Source organism: Colossoma macropomum, unplaced genomic scaffold (genome assembly GCF_904425465.1).
Source record: "Colossoma macropomum unplaced genomic scaffold, Colossoma_macropomum, whole genome shotgun sequence".
NCBI classification, from domain to species: Eukaryota; Metazoa; Chordata; class Actinopteri; order Characiformes; family Serrasalmidae; genus Colossoma; species Colossoma macropomum.
Window position 1 is genome coordinate 31,214,409 of NW_023494785.1, and position 21,299 is coordinate 31,235,707.

At 40.1% G+C, this 21,299-nt stretch overlaps 1 protein-coding gene across 1 annotated transcript in view; it reads right to left on the reverse strand.

Moving 5' to 3' along the window:
* LOC118821746 (F-actin-uncapping protein LRRC16A-like) overlaps positions 1-21,054 on the reverse strand; it is a 155,705-nt gene extending 134,651 nt beyond the window's left edge. The window contains exons 1-2 of the mRNA XM_036590478.1: positions 20,779-21,054; positions 12,756-12,853 (exon numbers count right to left, since the gene is read on the reverse strand). Coding sequence (XP_036446371.1) covers positions 12,756-12,853; positions 20,779-20,818 — 138 coding nt within the window. The 5' untranslated portion in view covers positions 20,819-21,054. The remainder of the gene's footprint in view (positions 1-12,755; positions 12,854-20,778) is intronic.
* Between the last annotated feature and the right edge of the window lie 245 nt (positions 21,055-21,299).

Here is a 21,299-nt window from a genome sequence, read left to right on the forward strand (position 1 = left end):
AATGAACTGTTTCTGTGATGTCAAGCCATTTACATTTATTGGCCTACTCAGCCTACAGCAGTTTAGCCCCGCCCACTTAGACTGATGTTATAAGGAGTCTTTCAGCCCAGCTTTTTAAAAGAGGTACAATGCAGGCAGCATATCAGAACAGAGGTCATTAACATAAAATAGTTTTAAAGGCACAGCTGCTTAACTCTAAGTGATACAGAAAGTGGGGGAAATGGTCATTTAAAAATGCAGTTCTGTTTTTGGTACATTAACCCACACCAGAGGTCGGCAACCCAAATGTTAAGAAGAGCACTTTTGTCCTTTCCATGAAAATCAAACCACCTTGGGAGCCACAACATTTTATTTTACCATCTTGGCTGTAAGTATGTCTCAGTATGTGATGTCTTAGTACAGGCTAAAAATATAATATAGATGCCAACTAAGACTTACTTTGCTCTGCTTTAAGCTTTAGCTCAGCTATAGGCGCTTCTCTCACATCTCCAGCAGGAAACTTTTCCTCAAAAGTAGAATAGCCTTTTTTAAAATCTCTCTCAATGATCAGCTTTTTACGAGGCTGAAGTCAGCTTCTCATTCGCCGGCTTCATGTTGGAATTTTCCCGTTCGACCCTAAATGGTGCTGGAGGAGCCAGAATGTAATTGCTGCACCATTTAATGTGGAACGGGTAAAATTTGAATGAGAATCTGACTTCAGCTTTGCGACTTTTAAGTATTTGTTATTTAGTTTCTCGTGGCAGATTAAACGTATCAGAAAACCAGGTGACTGCTTATAAAGGCAAATAAGTTAATTCGTCTCCAACTTATCGCTGTTCGTCTTAAATCCTTCACTTCACCTGTTCATTAGCTACTAACTAGGCGAGACTGTTATCTGTGTGACTAGTAGTCTGCGCACCAACATTCAGGGTTAAAGGCTGAATTAGTAGTTATACATTAACTCCAGCGTTTAAGACCATTTATTGTTTAAACTGTTAGCGGTTAAAACGATTAGCAGAACTTTATTTTACTGCAAAGGAGAATTATTTTATTTTTACTTAAACTATTCTGCTGTGGAGCCGCAACAAGACAGCAAAAGAGCCTCACGTTTCCAAGCTCTGACCCACACAAACCTTATGAGTGGACCTTTTGGAAAAAGACCACACACAAAATTGTGGGATATGGGCCCTTTAATAGAGGACTCTGACTTGTGTTTGTAGTGATAGTAGTAGTGATGTCAGTGCCATTCCAGGCATAGTTTAATGGACTGTTATGGACTGGGTTTTGGCTTTGTCAAGCCCGAGCCAACAACCTGACATCATCCACAGCTTGCAGAAGTTTCAAGACTTACACCATTACGTACACATGAAAACAAAGTGATTAAGCCGGTCAATGAAATTCAATCAAAAGTCATTATTACTGTAGTATTAATAGGCAGTCTTGCATATTTTATCTAGTAGCTGTATTGTTTATGAAAAATATTGCATCAGCTGATTTTAATAGACAAAATAGTTCATATAGTTTCTGACACTGCATGACGTTTTCTATAAAAACAGACAAAATTATGATGCACAGCTAAAAAGAGCAATGGCAGCCTGAATTTTGTCCATATATTTGTGCATTATTATAAATAGCAATACCTATACAGAGTCAGATGAGACAATTGTATAAAGAAGAAGCAGAAGAAGAAGGAGGAAGGTTGTCCCACTCAAACTCAGAGCCTGATCTTACTGTAATCTATATGTGGTAACCTAACAAAGCAGCTCTACAGGGCTGTTGATGTAATTACTCAGAGATGGAAGCGTCCAGTCTGAGCTGGATTTAGAGGAACTAATGAAATCACATAACCATATTCATTTCCTTACAGCCTAAAACCATAAAGCCAGAGCTCTTAAAACAGACAGTGACGGGTTCAGTTTACCATAAAGGTGAGACGAGTGCTGATAGTCTGACTGCACAAACAGGCAGCAGATAAAGAGTGGAGGGGCTCGGTCACTTCCCCTCAGGACTCGTTAGAGGTGAACAGGAGTCTACGGCTCACGCAGAGGAGGATAAAGTGTGCGGGGGTGTGTGAGGGAGTAAGCAGCAGCTCTAATACTGAGTGCTGGCCATCTGATTACACTGAGGCATTCACTTTCAGCCAGACAGCAAGAAAGAGACATTTTCTGCATATAAAGCTAATTAGATACCATCTCATACTTTATAAAAGGTTATATTTGGTATTTTTCAACTCAGTTAAAACAAATGTTCAGCATATTTTTACTAATCCACTTTGCATTTTGCACTTTGACTTCAATTTAACTGCTAAATGAACACAGCTTGAGTCAGGAGAGGAGAAGAGAGAGAGAGAGAGAGAGAGAGAGAGAGAGAGAGAGAGAGAGAGAGAGAGAGAGAGAATGAAGGAGATGGCACAAAAGCAAATGAGACTGCAGGATAGCAAAAGAAACAATGAGAGATTGAAGGAGATAGCGAGACAATACAGGAGATAAAGAGAGACTGAAGGAGACAGTGGGAGAGTGAATGAGACAGCAAGAGAATAACGGAGAAAATGAGAGACTGAAGGAGACAGTGGGAGAATAAAGAAGACAATAAGAGACTGAAAGAGACAGCAGAGAATAAAAAAGACAATGAGAGACTGAAAGAGAATGAAGGAGATGGCAGGAGAATAAATGAGAAGGTGGAGGAGTGAAGGAGACAGCGGGTGAGTGAAAGATACAGCAGTGGAGGCTGAAGGAGACCACTGGAGACTGAAGAAGCCCACAGAAGCCTAAAGGAGATGGTGTACTAATGAGCTAATGAGTTGGCGGGAGAATGAAGGAGACTGCGGGATAGACTGAAGGAGACAACAGCAAAGTGAAGGAGATAGTGGGAGAGACTGAAGGAAAGAACAGGAGAGTGAAGAAGACCGAGGGAAACAAAAGAGAGAGCGGGAGAGACTGAAGGTGACTGCTGGAGAGACTGAAGGAGACAGTGGGGGACTGAAGGAAACGGAGACAGAAACTGAAGGAGGTGGTGGGAGAGACTGAAGGAGACTGTAAGAGAGCAAAGGAGACGGTGGGTGAATGAAGGAGACTCAGTGAGACTGTGGGACTCAAAAATCAAATGTTAGAAAATATCAAGAGGCCTCTGATCACTCCACAGCTTTAGTGGAGGGCTAAAGATTCACTCATTTTGCCCCTCACACCACCAGATCAAAAATGGAACATAGGCCTGCCTTAACGCGTAAGAAATGGCTGTGATATACACACTTTAAAATAAGCACCTCTGATAGGCTGCAACGTGTCCTACCAGAGTCAAAAGGCTCAAAATTGTATCTTAATCATCATCGTCCTTTACAGCACTAACAAAGATTTAAGATAAAAATGAAGAGATATATCAAATGGCACCAGATGGCAGGTCAGACCCTGAGTTTTATACAGTATATACACACACACATAGATACACATACATACATACACACACACACACATCCATTATATTATAAATCACTATAATTCCGTAATGATTCAACTGATATGATCACAGCCTCAGTGGAACTACATAAAAGCACCATTACACAATGATACAGTCACAGCTACAGACCAATAGGCTAATATTCAGCAATTCCTTATTAACACACAAAAATTACCCTTCATTATAATTAATTCAGCATTTTTATTACACTGTTTTCTTTTTTTTATTAAAATGCTGTGCACAGTAACATGGCTGGTGTGCAGAGCAGAGGGGCACTACGACCCTGAGTCTGCGCTAACTGTCACGCTACTCTGTAATCTTCGCTGTCATGTTAAGACAAGCAGAGAGGAAGAGACCCTCACACAGATGTGGAATTTAGCAGGACGCCCACCGCGCTGCACCATGTACACACACATATACACATGACTTTGTAGAGTCCAGACTAGACTCTGTGTGTGCGCTCACAGTAGGACTGCATGAACATATATAAGTGATGGTTTACCTTGATTGGAATTGTCCTACTGGGACTTCTTACAGTAATACACAGCATGATAACATTTTTTAAATATATTTTAATGATTTTTTTAAGTACAAATAAACTTAAAACATGGCTTTTTTTCTCCAAATTTCAGTGCCTATATTGTAAAAAATATAAAACATGATACATATTTTGAATCATAAAAGGCTCTTGGACCAACCAGGCCAAGCTTCTGACCAATCAGGGAGAGCCTTCTGGAGGAGGCTGACCCCTCTGGCCTTTTTCATAACACTTTTTTTTTGCACAAATTGCTACAAGTCAGTCATCAGTGATTTGTTTTAAAGAACACATTAGCAAAACATTCGAAAGAATTGCATAGCAACCACCTGGCTACCTCTTTGAGATTTTTGCCATCAACTGTGTGAAAAATATTGGTTTTCAGTAGAGGAAATAAATCATACATACATAAATATCAAGAATATAAATCAATTATTACTCCAATAAGCACGACGCTGTGGCATTATATAAGCTTTACTTTTTATATATTTATACAGTATTATTTCTTTTTCCTTATTAGAAAAATAATCTGCTCTACAACTTCTCACGTTCTATATCATTGGCTGTTCATCAGAAATCTAACACTACAATTTGGTTTTATAATGCACTTTATTATTGAAACTCATAGCCATGCTGTTTCTGTGTTTGTGTGCAGATCTTAGTGCAGTTCTAAGGAATGCTATGTCAGCGCTGATGTCTAAGCAACTCACATAATTAAATAATTAATAATTAAATATTTCCCAGCAATTAAACAAGACTTCTACAGTTTAGAACCTTTAGCCGAGCCACCTAACAGCTCTTCTAGAAGGTTCACACAGTCACCGTTTAACCCAATGACCACACACGCTTTGTTTACACTGGAGGAAGTGGATACTTCTTATTTTTCATTACTCAGAGCTCTCCTTTTTAGGACTAGACATGTTTCAGAAAGCAGGAACACACATTAAGCCTCTGATGTATCAAAGTAACGGTCAAAAAAAAAGTTACTGTTACTGCTGCAGTGTTCGGATGCCTTACCGCCGCAGTATGGGATACTACCACCAGAAAATACCTTTAACACTGCTGAATATCCCAGTATTAAAAAGAATATGATCACTATTGCACAAAAACCTTCACTGAAGGTTTCTCTCTCTATTTTTGCTTTTTTACTTTTACATTTTACATTATTTTTACTTTTTTTTATTTTTCATGATCCATGATCAAGCTTCCCCAGTGGTGCAATGTCTAAGGCTCCTATGTCAAGCTCCAGTCCTGGAGGACCAAAATACTGCAGATTTCAGCACACTATCTCATTAATCACACCTGATTCAGCTCATCAGCTAATTTACAAGGCCTTTATGAACTGAATTCAGAGTGTTAGATGAGGGTAAACACTAATCTCTGCAGCACTTTGGCCTGAAAGGTCCCCCATTTGACATGCCTAGTCTAAGGACTGGCCCCATCATCAGGAGATCGCAAGTTCAAGCCCTGGTAATGCTACAGCCATCCCTGGCCAGGAGTCCAAGACAGCACAGTTGGCCTCGCTCTCTCTGGGAGGATAAGATGGCCCCCCGTCTCCCCTCATCACCCAGAGTGATGCTAGTTGGCTGTTAGCTGACGTAACAGAACAGGCGGTTGGCGCTTTCCTCCTATCGCATTCAGCTATCCAGTAATGCTGCGTTAGTCGCAGTTCGAAAAAATGCACAAGTCTGTGCTGGCTTTCGCCCTACTTGCGCTGGTGGTATCATGTGACTGGGGGAGTCCTAACTAGTGGGTGGAATTGGATACATCTAAAAATTGGGGAGAAAATAAAAAAAGAAAAATTCATGATCAACCTGCGGAAAAGCTCCAAAATTACTTGGAAGGTAGGGGGTACTAAAGGGTAATTTCACAGTAGAGTTTGTTTCCAGACCCAGGACCGTTTGCTCTGCAAGTTCGGTACATTTAGTCCAGTGTGAAAGCTGTTTTTGGGCCTGGGAGGGGTCCAAAGAGTCGATGTCTAATTCTTCTGAAATCGGTAGTCTGAAGTTTATTCCAGCAAACTCTGGTGTGGTCTGCTGCATATGTGGACGCTTTTGATCCACAGTTCAGATGGAATTTTTATGTGTGAAGCAAACCAGCAATAATGAGCCCCTCCCCAAAAAACAAGCCCAGAACTGGTCCTGGGTGCAAACCTCAGTATTTGGGTTTCACAAGTGGGAAAATGCCTGAAGTTCAGTTAGAAGGTAGAATGCTTTTCCTTCTTCTGTATTGCTACCATTCTGGAAATACGAGGCAGTGACAATATGCCAATATCTTTGCCTTAGACTAACGTGGTTCTCCTAAGAACAGCATGCTTAATGCCAATGTGCCTTGTTTAACTGTGGTTAGCCTACCATCCACTGTTCATCGCTGAAGACAAAATATCAACAGTAGACATTAGTCTGTTAAGCTAGGTATATGCCAAAAGTGCTGCTGCACAGCAAAACTGAACATTACAACAAAGCTTTTGTTTAAATTACACAGCAGTCACAAGTGAAGAACACTGCGGGGATATGTTGTATATGCCTCTTGGGGCACACCATTCACAGCTAGTGGCAAAAAATTTGACTCAAAGCTTAAAACTGCACTTCATGCACACGTAACCACTACTGCTACATGTAGTGCATGGCTGGTATAAAAAGCTACACTGATTAACACAGGAGTGCACTGCAAGCATCAGCAGTGCACTGTAGAAACGTTGTGGTTCCCACTTCTGGCTAAAAATGTGCTTTGCATAGCTGCACTCAAATTAAAAAACAGAAAAAGCTAACTGTATGGCAGTGAATTGCCCTACACATGGAAGTTTTTACTTACATTTATGAAAGAAAAAAAAAATCATGTCATTAATCATAAACAGAGCCTCATTTTCTCAACATCCACTGTATTCTGCCTCGACGCACCACAGGCACATTCATTCTCTGCTTTATTTGAACTTTGTCTGAACTGTTCTGCAGCGCTACAGATAATTAACTCAAAAGTGCAAAAACAGCAAAAACAGTGTGCTTTTTTTTTTTAAATAAGAGCTAATCGGTTGCCAGCTCCATTTAAAATCCTCCAAGCCAAACCCTTAGAGCATGGATAAAATACAATGCTATTTCTGTGTTAAGAGCATTATTGTAATGTCCACTCTGAAAAGCCAGTCGAACCCCAGCTTTCTGACTGACTGATCCAAGCCACACAGGGAAAAGGACGCCAACTAGAGTGAGAGCGGTCAGTAAGCTGGCCGACTGAAGCTAATAGGTCCATGGGGCTCACAGATAACAGAGACTTGTGATCTCGCACTCTCTAGAAGAAACTCGTGGATTGGGGCTGTACTTGCTTAAGCAGGTAATGCTGTGAAATGAGAATTCGGGGAGGCCAGACTAGAGCAGAATTTAGGGTTGGGAAACAGGGGCTGATAGCTGAAGACAAAGCAGCAGTATAGGGGCAGAAAGCTGAGGCCTGGGGCACTGCAGTGTTATGAAAAGCTTTCTGTGCGAGAGCTTCATTGTTTGAAGCTTGGTCTCTTTCCCTCTCCCTCCCTCCTTCCTCTACTGCTGTGGATAATCCATTGGGATTTACCTTTTGATGGAGTGATATTATTAAAACACCTGCTTGCTCTCTTCTTGTGCCCCCAGGAGCCTTTATGCAGGGAAAATCCCATACATCATGCCCTTACACCCAAACGACAGCGTGATTCAGTTAGACCAAGAGTGGGGTTTTGATTTAGTGCTCACAGCGCGCAATATGAAGCGCATGCATTTTTATTAAAAAGCACTTCATGATGCTTCTGAGCCTTAACGAAGCCATCTAGCACTTCATGGATGGTTAATATATACGAGGAACTGCTTTTAAAGGGTTGTAATTATGCTACGTGAGGATGACTTATGGTAATGTTCTTGTTGTTTCTGACCTGCTGATTATGGTATTTGCACAGCTAGTCTTGGACTAAACAGCAACGGCAATGTTGAATAACAATTAAAATTCTTTGTAGTCTAGAATTAGGCATACAATAATTATGCTACGTGTCCAAAAGTTTGTAGACACCCACTCGTCCAATGTTTCTTACAAAATCAAGGATATCAATAGACCCCACCCCCGGGGGTTAATGGGGTTAATGCAAGCCTGTTGCCTGTGGCAGAACCGTAAATTAGCTGAATTAGCAGAAAGGGTGTCTAGATACTTTTGGATATACAGTGTATATACACTGCACACAAAAAATTAAATCTGCATGATGTCAAAAACAGAAGCATCATCCATCTTAAAACTAGGGCTGGACAATATTTATTGTTATTGTGATAAAATACATCATAACGTGTCACAATATGCTTTTCTGAGGATATTGTGGACATCGTCAGTACTTCCTGACTTCTTATTTGATGAAAAAGAGAGTAGAATTAGTCCGGTTAGTGTGTGAAATGTTTAATATAAATAATTGGATTGGATAATAATTGAAGATTTATGTATCGTGATATTACACTTTTGCCATATTGCCCAGCTCTGCTTAAAACCTGAATTGTGTAGGTATTTGTAACAATCTTTATACATAAGTACAATTTTTTATACATATATACAAATATGCTATGCAGTGTCAGAAACCACATAAGCAAGACTATTTTAGATGACTTAACAGCACAACACTGTCTGAGAAGAGCATGGAATGATGTAGACATTCGGTTTGTGCAAAGCTAAATGGTGGTAATAAACTTTGATTACTTGTTTGCTATACCACTCACACAGCAGTGAAAAACTACAGATGTAAACTTCAGGCAACAAACACATCTTTGCTTACAGACTACATTTAAAGTGAAGGGAGAAATGTGCAAATCTGTGTTTAGTGCAGTGTTTTCACATATATCTACACTAGGAACCCCCTCAGAGCCGGTCCACAGAGAAGGTCACCAAAACATCCAGCAGCATGCTGGGAGTCGTGGGCAAGACTATAAAAGTGGGCCTGGCTGTTTGTTTTTGTTTTCTGCCACTTCCGCCCAATGGTTATCTGGGTCCTGAGCCGACAGTTACTGCAATGGGGCATTTATTTGCTCAGTAATTTTTAACAGGGCAGCGGGAGAGTCAGCGTTTTATTCTCATGGTTCAGGAACCACCATGGAATTTAGAGTGAACTCCAGGGAAATTCCAGCAATGTTTTTTTTTCCTCTTACTCTGTTTCTCTCACACACTCACTTCCACACTATTTATCATAGTCCGTGAACACAAGTCCCAGCATGACACTGATCTGTGTGCGTGGGAAGATTTACCGGTTTGATGTGCCACAATAAAGTCCAGTACCATCAGACAGACAGACAGACAGATAAGTGGATGGACAGACGGAGCTAGAACTTTCCATAAATATAAAACTTCACATTACAGTAAAGGGATGGGTACTGTAATCATTTTAAGGATGGGTGTTTATTGCCGTCCACCACACCTTTAACTAACAGAACAGTTGTCTAATATATCACTTGTGGATAAACCTGTGTGGTTTATCATTGTCCTTCCAAAAAGTGTCTTCCCTCTATATTTAGCTGTGCATTTCATTTTTAGTAGACCTATACAGTGGGGCCAGTTGCCTATTATGCCCTCATGCATGCAATATAAAAGCGTTCTTCAACTTGAATGATAAACCTGCCTTTTTAACTGATAGAATTCCACTAATGTCTCATCATTTATGCATAATTCTGCCATTAAGTCTTAAACGAAGTCAATCAGAGTGGTTTGATGTGAAATGTTCTATAGAATATACTGGTGTAGGTTTGTGTAGGTTCACTGGTGGTTTTGGATAATAAATAAAACGGTTATATTTGGGTTGTAGACATTGTGACCATCACCACCACTGTAAAGAAACACAAACCAGTACATTTCTCAAATTCATCATTTCACATCAAAGCACTCAGACTTTGTTTACTCTCAAAGACCAGAAATGCCCTTTAAAATGAGTCTGGAGATCCATAAATACAATAACCATGTCTACCCCTAAAGTGAACACAAGCATAATTAACAAGTTAATGCCCCCCAAACTGCCTAAACACAAAGCCAAGAATCTGTTCAAACTGTGCATAACACCTATCACCAGTGGAAAACCATGACTGTTAGAGCTAGGCCTTTAATTTGGGCCATAAATATCAAAAAACATCTGTATGATAATGTTAATTTCTGCTAGCTATCATCATAAATTCTAGTAGTGTGTCTGCACTAAGCAAAGGGCCATGCACATAAACACTTTTTAGCTGCTCTAGATTCAACACTGACAATTAAAGCTAAAGACATTCCATGTTTTATTTGAAGAGACATTACATTTATTTTAACTTGTATGTTGTTGTATCACAGGGACCCCTTCAGTAAGTCCTGACACAGAGCCTCTGTATTCCATTTCCAAATGCGTTGGTTAAGCTAGTTTTTACTGACATATTTGGCCCCACCCACTGAGACTCTAAATATGGTCACTTTTTAATTATGTTACTGGTTAATCTGTTGTGTTAGGCCTTCAATTCAGCTCCTAACCAATGGGAGAGGTAGCATGGCTGTATCTACCTAGAAACCATATGGGGGAAAAAAATCTGATTGGATAATTTTCTAAAATGTAACAATGAAATAAAAGTATTTCTACAGCACTCGCAGAGTTAAAACACAGCATGATGATTCTGTTGCATAAAATTAATCAAAACTTCACAGTTTTTTTTTAGAAATCATTAGGCCTTCACGCCCTGAGGTTTCCCCTCTGCCAATCACCAATGCTGACCTGACTCTAGAAACCCAAGCTCTAATTAAAGAGATCTTTATTAGGTTCTGCTTACAGAGTACCCCACAACCTTCCACTGTAGCCTCTCTGTCTGAGTTAAGGCACTGCTCCCACACTGACGCAGCACTGTAGGCAACGCTGCACCACAATGTGGACTCAGCTGAGCTCCAGATCTATTAATAACACTAAAGAGGCTTGAGGTCCGGCTGCTTTCCAATCACATCACTGAACAGTCCTCCACCATAACCTCAGGACTGAGACCCTGACCCACTAATGGTGAGAGTGGAAAAGCCAGGATTTTTGTGTTATTTTTATCCTTGTTATTGTCATCCTTCCAAATCCCCTCTAATACTGACAGTACCCAAAAGCAGCACTGGCTCATTACAAGCACATTCACTACATCAACCATATGTCACACATACTGACAGCACCTACATTCACAGGACCCAGCGGAGCTCTGATATAACCACTCAACAGAGCCCCAAAATGCTTCTGACAGCTACCTGACAGGCCTTCAAGCGGAAAATCCAGCCACATCGCTACTAGCAGGCAAAGCACTGCCAATAGCTCCTCAGCGCTGAGCTTTTTCGGACGTTTCTTCCAGCTGAGACACCTGCTTCTGTTAAACGAGCTCGCACAGGTGATAATGCGCTACAGGAGAGCACCCAAACCAAGCAGCTATCACTCCAGCTCAGCCTGAGAATCCTGCCAGTGGGAATTCCCAAGAGCAGCTTCACATAGCACTGGTGCAAGTCAGGTGAAACATCGAATTCACACAATTCTGTAGTTAATCAGCCAAGACATGCTTGGTGTTCAAACTTTGTTTCCTTAGTTTTGCTCTGGAGTTTTGAGCAGCTAACTAGTAATGGAAGCTCATACCTCAGCAATTAGTGCAAACTGCATGCCTAAACATTCACATGCTTACCTCAAACTGTGTCAATCATTAAGTAACCTCAAATAGTCTCCAAGACTTGCTTACTTATGTAACTTCTGACAGGATACGACATACTATTAAAATCTCATATCATCGAAAACCAATTTTTCTCTGCTTTTTTTAATAAAAGTTTAACGTAGTATGTACACATTGTTAAAATATTAAAATATACTAATCACACCTCAGTATATGCCGTCCAAATATGAAAATCAACTGCAACCTGCAAAAACTGCCTGTTTTGAACTGCTTGTTAATGTTACAGAAACCAACTCATTTACATATGTCCACCAATTCAGCCCACAGAAGTTTAGTCCCGCCCACTGACACTGAAGTTATAAGGAGTGTTTCCAATGTGTACTGTTTTTCGAACGAGGCACAATACAGAGCAGCCAATCAGAACACAGGTTATTTACATATGCAATATCTTAAAGACATAGTAACAAATACAGCTTGTCCAATTCTAAGAGACACTGGAAACTACTTGTGTGTCACGATGAAAAGCTGTCTTTGGTACATAAACGTCACATGTGGACTACGGGGTGAAAAAATAAAAATCCATAAAAATGTAAATGGCTTGTTTTATAAAAATAACAGTATTAAAATGCACCAGTGCAATAAGATATTGGGCGCAGCCATCTTAATGCCTGAATTTTGCCTATACTTTTGACCTTTTTTTTTATAAATCATAAACAGTACATCACTCAGTGTCAGAAATCACATAAACAAGTTGATTTTAGATCAATGAACAACTCCATGCAGTTTGATGTGTGTGATGATTTATGCATGCAGTCTGCACAGGGCTAACCTTCTATTATCTATATTAGCCTATTATCTATATTTAACTAAAGACGCAAACATGTCTTGGCTGATCAAATAAAATTAGGCCAAGTTTGATGTTTCACCCAATTACTCTTTTAAGGACCACTCAAAACAAGGGAGAGTCTGTGTGTAAGTATTGGAGTGAGAAACATAGATCCTGAAAACATGCCGGAAATCAAATGCAAGAGAGTGTAAGAGAGGAAGGGGCATGTAAGTACTGTTTTGCATTCTCGCAACAGAATAGAAAGAAAGGAAAAGAGGAGGGAGAGAGGGGGATATTAAAATGCAGACAGGAGGACGGGGTCCGCATAACTCACCAGGATTCTGTTCTCCACCTTGTCCCCTTTGATCTCCAGTTTAACTCTCTTCTTAACCGCCAGCTTGATCTTCCTCCCCACAGCATCCCTGACGCTCTCTGCAGCGAGAACAGAAAATGAAGAGACTTACAGTGCGTCCGGATGGGATAAGCAGCCGTAGCCTGACTCAACCAGAGCACTCAAAAGTGTAGAAGTTAAGATTTTTCCACTGAGACATCACGATACGGGCATGACAGATCAAAAGCAGTTGGAAAATGTTGCAGCATTGAGGGAACTTTAGCGTACGCCACAATGTCTCAGAAAACAGCATCTCGTATAGTGGAGCTGGTAAATCCACAGCACTGTTTGGAAATCAAACACTGCCAACTGTTCTGTTTTTACCAAAAGACCTCATTATACTCAAGAAATACTGCCTCAAAACAACTGATTTATCTCAAGAACGTCTATATTAAAATACCTCATTAAATGCAAGAAATACTGCATCAAACACCTCATTTATCCCAATGAAGTTCTGCTTAAAATAGCCTATTAAACTCAAGACATTCTGCCTCAAAATGCCTCACAGGCCTGTCAAAAAATTCCATAATCACCTGATCGCAATTATTATCATAATTATTTAAGCTGCTCGCAATTACTTTTCACAATTGTTAGCATTCACAATTGTATGTTTACATCACAGCAAACAGAATGTGAACCAGGTGCATCTTATTAGAAAGCAATATAGCTAATCAGCTATTTTGCATGCTTTAGGTTTGTACCTTGATAGATGCAATGAACGAAAAAGACAATCACAATCCTTTTTTTATATGGCAATTAGGGGTGGGCAATATGAAGATATTTTATTATTATCATGATAGATTATGTCACAGTGTCCTTTTCTGAGTATAGTTTGTACTGAAAGAACGCTGACTAACCATATGTCTCATTACAAAGAGAGCATATTTGGGCCTGTTTAATTGGATTTAGTGCAGCACAGTTTATAAAACATAAAATAAAAATCATTGTAGTTGTAGGTTTATTACTACTATCTTTATTATATATAGGTTCCATTTTGAAAAATTAAATTTTATGATCATATTGTGTGTCGTGAAAATATCTTTAAGTATCGTGATTTGTTTTGTCATATCACCCACATTTCGTTTATAGTTAAGCTACGGATTCATTAAAGTGTGCTACAATAGGAAAAGCACTCAACTAAGCAGTGCTGTACCCTTCACGAATTGAAGTCTGATAATATAAGAAACAAGCAAACAGGAAATGACGTTTGAGAGGTAAAACAGATTCTGTCTTTGTCAACTTGTCGTAAAACAAACCTTCCATAACAACATTTGCCTTAGCTTTCCTCCACCCCCTCTTCAGCCTGGCAATACGGAGACCCTCCACAGCAGTCAGAGTTACTCCACTGTTCTGCTCAAATTGATTCTCCACACCCTCACTGAGCTGCTTCCATCCATGAGAAGGGGCTTATGGGAGAAGTGGGTCATGTGCGCCTTCATGCTGCAGTTCCGACTTCGGAAGTCCATTAGCGAAAAGGCTTTCAGAAGTGGTACTTTTGGTGAGTGTCATTTTTGGGTGGCATCAGACGCATAATTGCAAATTGTCCAGCCGAAGAACAGGGCAGAAAGTCAGCCACCAGAGCCGAGAGGACAAAAAATATGAGAAAGGTTTTGAAAACTAAAGGCTGCTCCACACCGAACCCAAGACAAATGAACAACACAAAAATGCAGAATATTCTGACATGATTTTTTCACCATTAAAACAATATACACGAAAGAAACATGATTATATGTTAGTTGGGTTTTCTTTTGCTGATGTAAAATCAACAGTTCTTACAAACAGCCTTTAAGTCACAAGAAATATGCTTTGCTCCTCTAAAAAGTGGGTACATGGTGACACTGGACAGGCTACTTTTCATTCTGGAAAAGCTAAAACAGCAAGGAATGTTCTACCCCCTCATTTAGGAGCCGAAAATTTATGAGTGCTTTCACAAATAGCTCTGATGTCCGTAACTCAGTTTTGGGAGCTTTTGAAGATGTTTACACCATACGTGATGAAGCAGAGGACAAAGGAATCATTTTGACAGTCGTCAAAAAGTTCCAGTTGTTGGAACACAGCCGATTGGTCATCTTGGTTGTTGCCATGCCAGTGTTAGAAAAAACAGTGACTGGTCAAACAAATTCATGTTGCCTGAAAATGTTGCAAAAAAAAAAAAATCACTCAGTTGGTGAATAAAAAAATGTTGCATTTTTGCAGAAAATCACGCTTGCTGTGCAAGACGTCATCAGTTACACGCATCCAAATTCATTTACTGACGTCTGAAAATTCCCACTAATAAAACTCTTTTGGTGTGTAATGACCATTAATCAATACATCTCTACTGAGTCAAGAACAAAAAAGACTGTAATAGGTTTTTTTTGTGCTTTGTGAATTTTAAATGCTTCATATATATATATATATATATATGATAATGTATTTACTGTCTTCTGGAAGAGCTGAACGTTTAAGCAACGTTGGGCTACTGTGCTAAAACGGCTGCGTTTTATACAGTATTTCTAACTCTACAGAATGAAACGTTCTATTTCTCTGTAATGCTAATCCAGGTGGATTTAGTCCCACTTTCTTCATTTTATAAATGTTTATGTACCAACATCGGCAGGTACATACTAGAGATGTGCATTCTGACTAATTTTGATATACAAGTATCCATAACAATTCACGAACCGTAAATCACAGAGAAAGAAAAAACAATGGTTAAAAAAACATTACTGATTACAGCTGATATTAATGTAGACCTGTGGCTTACCATTTTAGCTGACAGCACTGATACTGCACAAACATTTTGCATCATGCGAAGACATACATTTCGGAATAGGCAAGGAAAACTGGTAGGTTTTTTGTGTCGGATAAGTAACGTAACAGAGACTGCCTCAGATGAGCTATTGAGCTAAAACTACAGCTAACTACTACAACACTTATGGCTAAACGATTTGGAAAAATATTTAATTGGCAATATTGTGATTGTGATTTAAAATGCTACAACCCCATGTCTAAATAAAGTGGGCACGCTGTGCAAAATGTAAATAAAACCAAAATGCAATGATGTACAAATCATTTAAACCCTATATTTAATTGAAAATAGTACAAAGACAACATATTTTATTGTTTTTTGAGAAATATTTGCCCATTTTGAATTTGATGCCAACGACACGCTCCAAAAAAGTTGGGACGGGGGCAATAAAAACAGACATGATTCTATAGTGAAAAATCACTGCATGGGCTCAGAAACACTTCTAAAAAAAACTGTCTGTGAAAACAGTTCATCGCTGCTTCCACAAATGCAAGTTGAAACTCTAAAACGCAAAGAAAACACCAGATATAAACAGGATCCAGAAATGCTGCCTTCTTCTCCGGGCCCAAGCACATTTAAAATGGACTGAGGAGAACTGGAAAAGTGTTCTGTGGTCCGACAAATCAAAATTTGAAATTTTTTTTGGAAATCATGGACACTGTGTCCTCTGGGCTAAAGACCACTCAGCTTGTTATCAGTGCACAGTTCAAAAGCCAGTATTCATGACGTTATAGGAATGCATTAGTGCACATGGTGTGGGTGACGTGCACATCTGTGAAGGCACCATTAATGCCGAACGATATATACATGTTTTGGCAACATATGCTGCCATTCAGATGACATCTTTTTCAGAGAAGGCCTTGATTATTTCAGCAAGATGATGTAAAACCACATTCTGCATGTATTACAACAGCATTGCTCTGTATTAAAAGAGTCACCCACTGAAAACATTGGGCACATTATGAAATGAAAAATACAACAAAGGAGACCCCGAACTGTTGAGCAGCTGAAATCCTATATCAAACAAGAATGGGAAAACATTTCAGTTTCAAATCTACAGCAGTTGGTCTCCTCAGTTCCCAAACGCTTACAGAGTGTTGTTAAAAGAAGAGGTGATGAAACACAGTGGTAAACATGTCCCCTTCCCGACTTTTTTGGAACGTGTTGTCGGCATCAAATTCAAAATGGGCATATATTTTACAAAAAACAATAAAATTTTGAAACTCAGTTTCAACATTTGATATGTTGTCTTTGTAGTATTTCCCTTTAAAAACGGTTTACATGATTTGCACATCATTGCATCCTATATTTACTTACATTCTGCACAACGTCCCAACTTTTTTGAAAATATATTATTTTTTATAAAATATAGTTAAGGCCTGAAGAACACCAGCAAATCCAGTTCTTCTCGCTTGAAGCTTGAATGCTGAATGCAGTGCCCTAAACAGGCAGCTAGCTTAGAGACATCACATTTGGTTGCTTTCTATCGGTCTGACTCCATCTAAAGGCAGATTACAAGCTCCATGTTATTAGGTTAAATTTCCCCACAACAATTGTTAAGACAATACAGTTGATCATATAAGAATATAATTAAAATAACAAAATGATAATAATAATAAAAAAAGATTCATCTTTCAGCCCCAAAAACACTGGATGCTGATGGAGACTCATTGCATTTAATAGATTTTTCTCCTCTTCAGTGAACATGCCAACACGTTAGTTTGTAAGAGGAATATATTTGAACGGTACCCAGCTGTTGAACGATATTTATATTTATATTTAGCGATAAAGCCGCGCTGTCTCATGCTAAGTTGCATCCTTGGCAACATTACATTAAGGTACTTGAATTTCAAAGTAGCAAAGTACAGCATAACGTACTTACTTGCAAAAACAAGCAAAATTTTCACATTTTTTCACAAATTCAGATTTTCACTGAAAGGCCTGTATATTTTTACTGTTTTTATGTGGAGTGTAAGAAACACTGAACAGTATTTCAGCATTCAAATACTGGCACCATGAATGGCTAACTAAGTCCTCGAGTACACACACACACCCTTAATACAATACAGAATACAGATACAGAATACAGAATATCAGAATGGGCTTAAAATTCCTGTACAGGTATATTCCTGATTTTAAATCTTTTTGTACACATCTGCACTCTAAGTAATGTTTCTGTTTTGTTTTTTTTTAAGAATTTAACTGAATTATAATTTTAAAAAAAGCCTGTTGTTGGCTAGGTACTTCTTCTTGTAGGGTTATAAAGTGTCAATGAAAACACTTAAGTGAAGTGCTTCATTTAAAATTAGCCCATTTAAACAGTTTTAACCGTTTTTATAGAACTGTGCCATCTCTACTATTAGAAATTGGGCTGAACTTGGAGGTTCGCATCCCAAAAAGCTCTCTCACACAAACACACCAGGTGACAGCTCCCGCCACATCCTCTGTACTGAGGGAGAACAATGCTCCTCTCTCCTCTTGGCGCTGTCGGCCGCTTGTGTTCGGCCAGTCAAACAATGCAGCTGCTTTCTCTTCCTCGTTAAGCCGAGGACTAATTACCCATTGTTTCACACACTGCCAAAGAGATCCTCTTTCGACAGTCATTCTCTGTGCATTTGTCTTGCTCTTTCCCACTGTGTCTTATCTGACACACTGCAACAACAACAACAGTCGGCAGGAACGGCATTACAAGATAGGACTGGATGGATGGATGGATGGACGGGAGGTTGGATGATTGGATTGAGCTGTGCTCTGTATGCTGAGTGCCTCTCCTCTCAATCTGTATGCCTTCCTGCAAGTGATCGATTGAAGCAATGCACAAACAAGACACATGAATATGCACTCTGTACGCCTCGCAACAAGAGAAATGCAGGACCTTTAACTTGGTAGAATTTCTATTAGTTACGTCTTTTCTGCAGCTTCTCTGTTTTGGAAGGGTTCTCCAATAACACCATTCATTCACCATTCGCTCCAGGTTTTTCATTCTGTCCAGATAATACATTACTGGGTTTAACAGGTAAAAGGGAATTCCACAAAATGTCCACATTATTCAACAGTTAAGATGTAAAAAGTACATTCAGAGTAGTTTGATCTGAAATACTTAATGCTACAGAAATATACTGAATCAGAATTTTTCACAGTGGTGGTGATAGGAACCAGACATCTGAAGTGTTAAATATCTCTAAAAGCTACACCACAAAAAGTCATTACAGGAACTGGTTACAGATACGCTGCCTGAGACATTGTTTTACATTAGTTTTAAAATAAATGTTTGGTTTTGGACTAAAATTTATTTCTTAAAATCCACTGACGGCAGGTATAATAAGGTAAAATATTCCCCCAGAAAGACTTATTTTTTATTATATTTACCCTTATTTTAACATTATCAACATTACATATTAAAGCTCAGCAGACAGGATTGTTTGAAATAGTAAATAAAACGGGCTATATTTCCATTCTAAACACTGCGATGTCTGGTTGTTATCATCGCTGTAAAGAAATCTGAGTCAGTAAGTTTCTTTCTAACGAACCATTTCACATCAGACCACTCTGAGTAATGTTTACATCTCTGCAATTGAATTATGCAGAAAAATTGGTGGGATTCCCCTTTAACATTATTTACTGCTAGACTAGGTTTTAGACCGGCTGACTGGAGTTCACTACCTTGAGGTTCTGAATGAATGGATGGATGGATGGACGGATGGACAGACACTGAGAGTCATAACACTGAAAGAGGACACTGAAGTCTCTTACTAAAGCGTTTTAGTAGAGATCACACAGTCATGAAAATGTTCAAAGCTTGAGTTGTTCCTCTGTGTTACTGTATTGCTGTGAGTTTAGGTCGCACTTCTGAACGACCCTCATCAGTTCTCACTATGACTAATCACAGTCACTAATGACTGTGTGCAGCTAAGATGAGGATTTTCTTAACTGCTCTCAACAGACGTGTTACACTGGAATCACACTTTCAGTCTGTAAAGAGGAAACCTGTCCACACGGTTTGTTCAGAGACACCTGTAATCATCACCTCCAGCTTCAGAATCTACAGAGTCACAGTTTGACTCAAATATGCAGCACCTACAGCAGAGAAGAGGAAAACTAAACACTGCTATTAAAGATGATGATCGCAAGGAGGAGATGACAAGACAAAAATGGAGAACAAGACAATGAAGGAGAAGAGGAAGAAGGAGAAGAATAAGATCAAGCAAATGAGAAAAAAGTTGAAGAAGGGGTGAGAAGAAGAACAAGACAGGATGGTCAATTGAATAAAAATATAAGAAGGAGGAGAAGGCAGAGGACGAGAAGATAAAGAGGAAGAAGAAGAAGAAGAAGAAGAAGAAGAAGAAGAAGAAGAAGAAGAAGAAGAAGAAGAAGAAGATGATGATGATGATGATAAGAAAGATGATAAAAAAGAAGAAGAACGCAGAGGACGAGAAAAATCAGAAGGTAGCAGAGGACAAGATAAAGAAGAAGCAAGCAGCAGTGCTGAACATAAGTGGGCGAGAAGATAAAGGAGAAGGATTCAGACGAGAAGGTGATTTAAAGAAGAAAGACAAAGAGACGACTGATGATGAGAGGGTGATAAGGAGAAGAAGGAAGATGAGAAGAGGAAATATCAGAAGAAGCCTTCAGATCTCAGCATTTTCCGCAGATCCCCTGCACTTCAGTCCCAAACCAGACAAACTACGAGATGATGAACCTGTTCAGATCTGACTGGCTCAGCTGTGCTTTACAGCGGTGATGTAAGGACTGTAATAACTCCTCAACTCCTCACTCCTCGATAACGACACAGGACCCACATTCAACCACATCACACACACACTACACGCCGTGGGCAGAACCCACCCTTCCCTCCCTGTCCAGCCCTTCAGCGACTCACCATCCACCCTACTACCAACACACCGCCATCCAGATCAGCAGATCAGCACTGCACACCACAATGAACCCCCCTCAGCCTGCACAGCATCGGCCACACAGCTCACGATCACCGCTAAGCTGCACAGAAGATAATCAGTGCGTTCATTTTCACAGCTCTAATCGAACTAATGTTAAAAACAATCGTGCACTTGACCAGGCTGGTATAATCCACACTGACCACACTGACCGCACTGATCACACTGATTACAGAGAGAACCGGTTTGCTCGCTTGCTGCTAAGAGCGCGTGCAGCCCTTACCCAGCACTTCTTTGGGCACGTGAGACGCCTCCTCGCTCATTTTGCCGATCCTGCTTTTGTTTTGTTTTCCTCCTCTTGATGTTGGACGCTATTCGTGAGCGATGAAGAGTCCGGACAAACGGAACAGGCGAGCTCGAGACCAGGTGCAGCCGTAGATCCGGGACATCGCGCGCCTCCGAGCCGTCCTCGCCCGCGATGGTACGATCTTCTCGGTGAGATCCCGGTTTAACCGGAGAGGCTTCGCGTACGACGCCTCGCGGAGAACGAGCTGCTATTTTCTTTACTACACCGAGCGAGCGGCTGGCCCCGCCTCGCCCCCAATCACGGAGGACGGTGAGAGCGGCAGGAGAGGCGCAGCGGCGACATCTGCTGGAGGAAAAGAGAACTGCAGCCACGCCGAGTCAACCAGCCGTCCAGTCAGGTCCGTTATACTAGGACCATTATACTGAACTGACTCTCATTCAGACCTTAGGCCACATGTGTCAGGATCCAGTCCTAACGGGCCAAAACACTGCAGACTT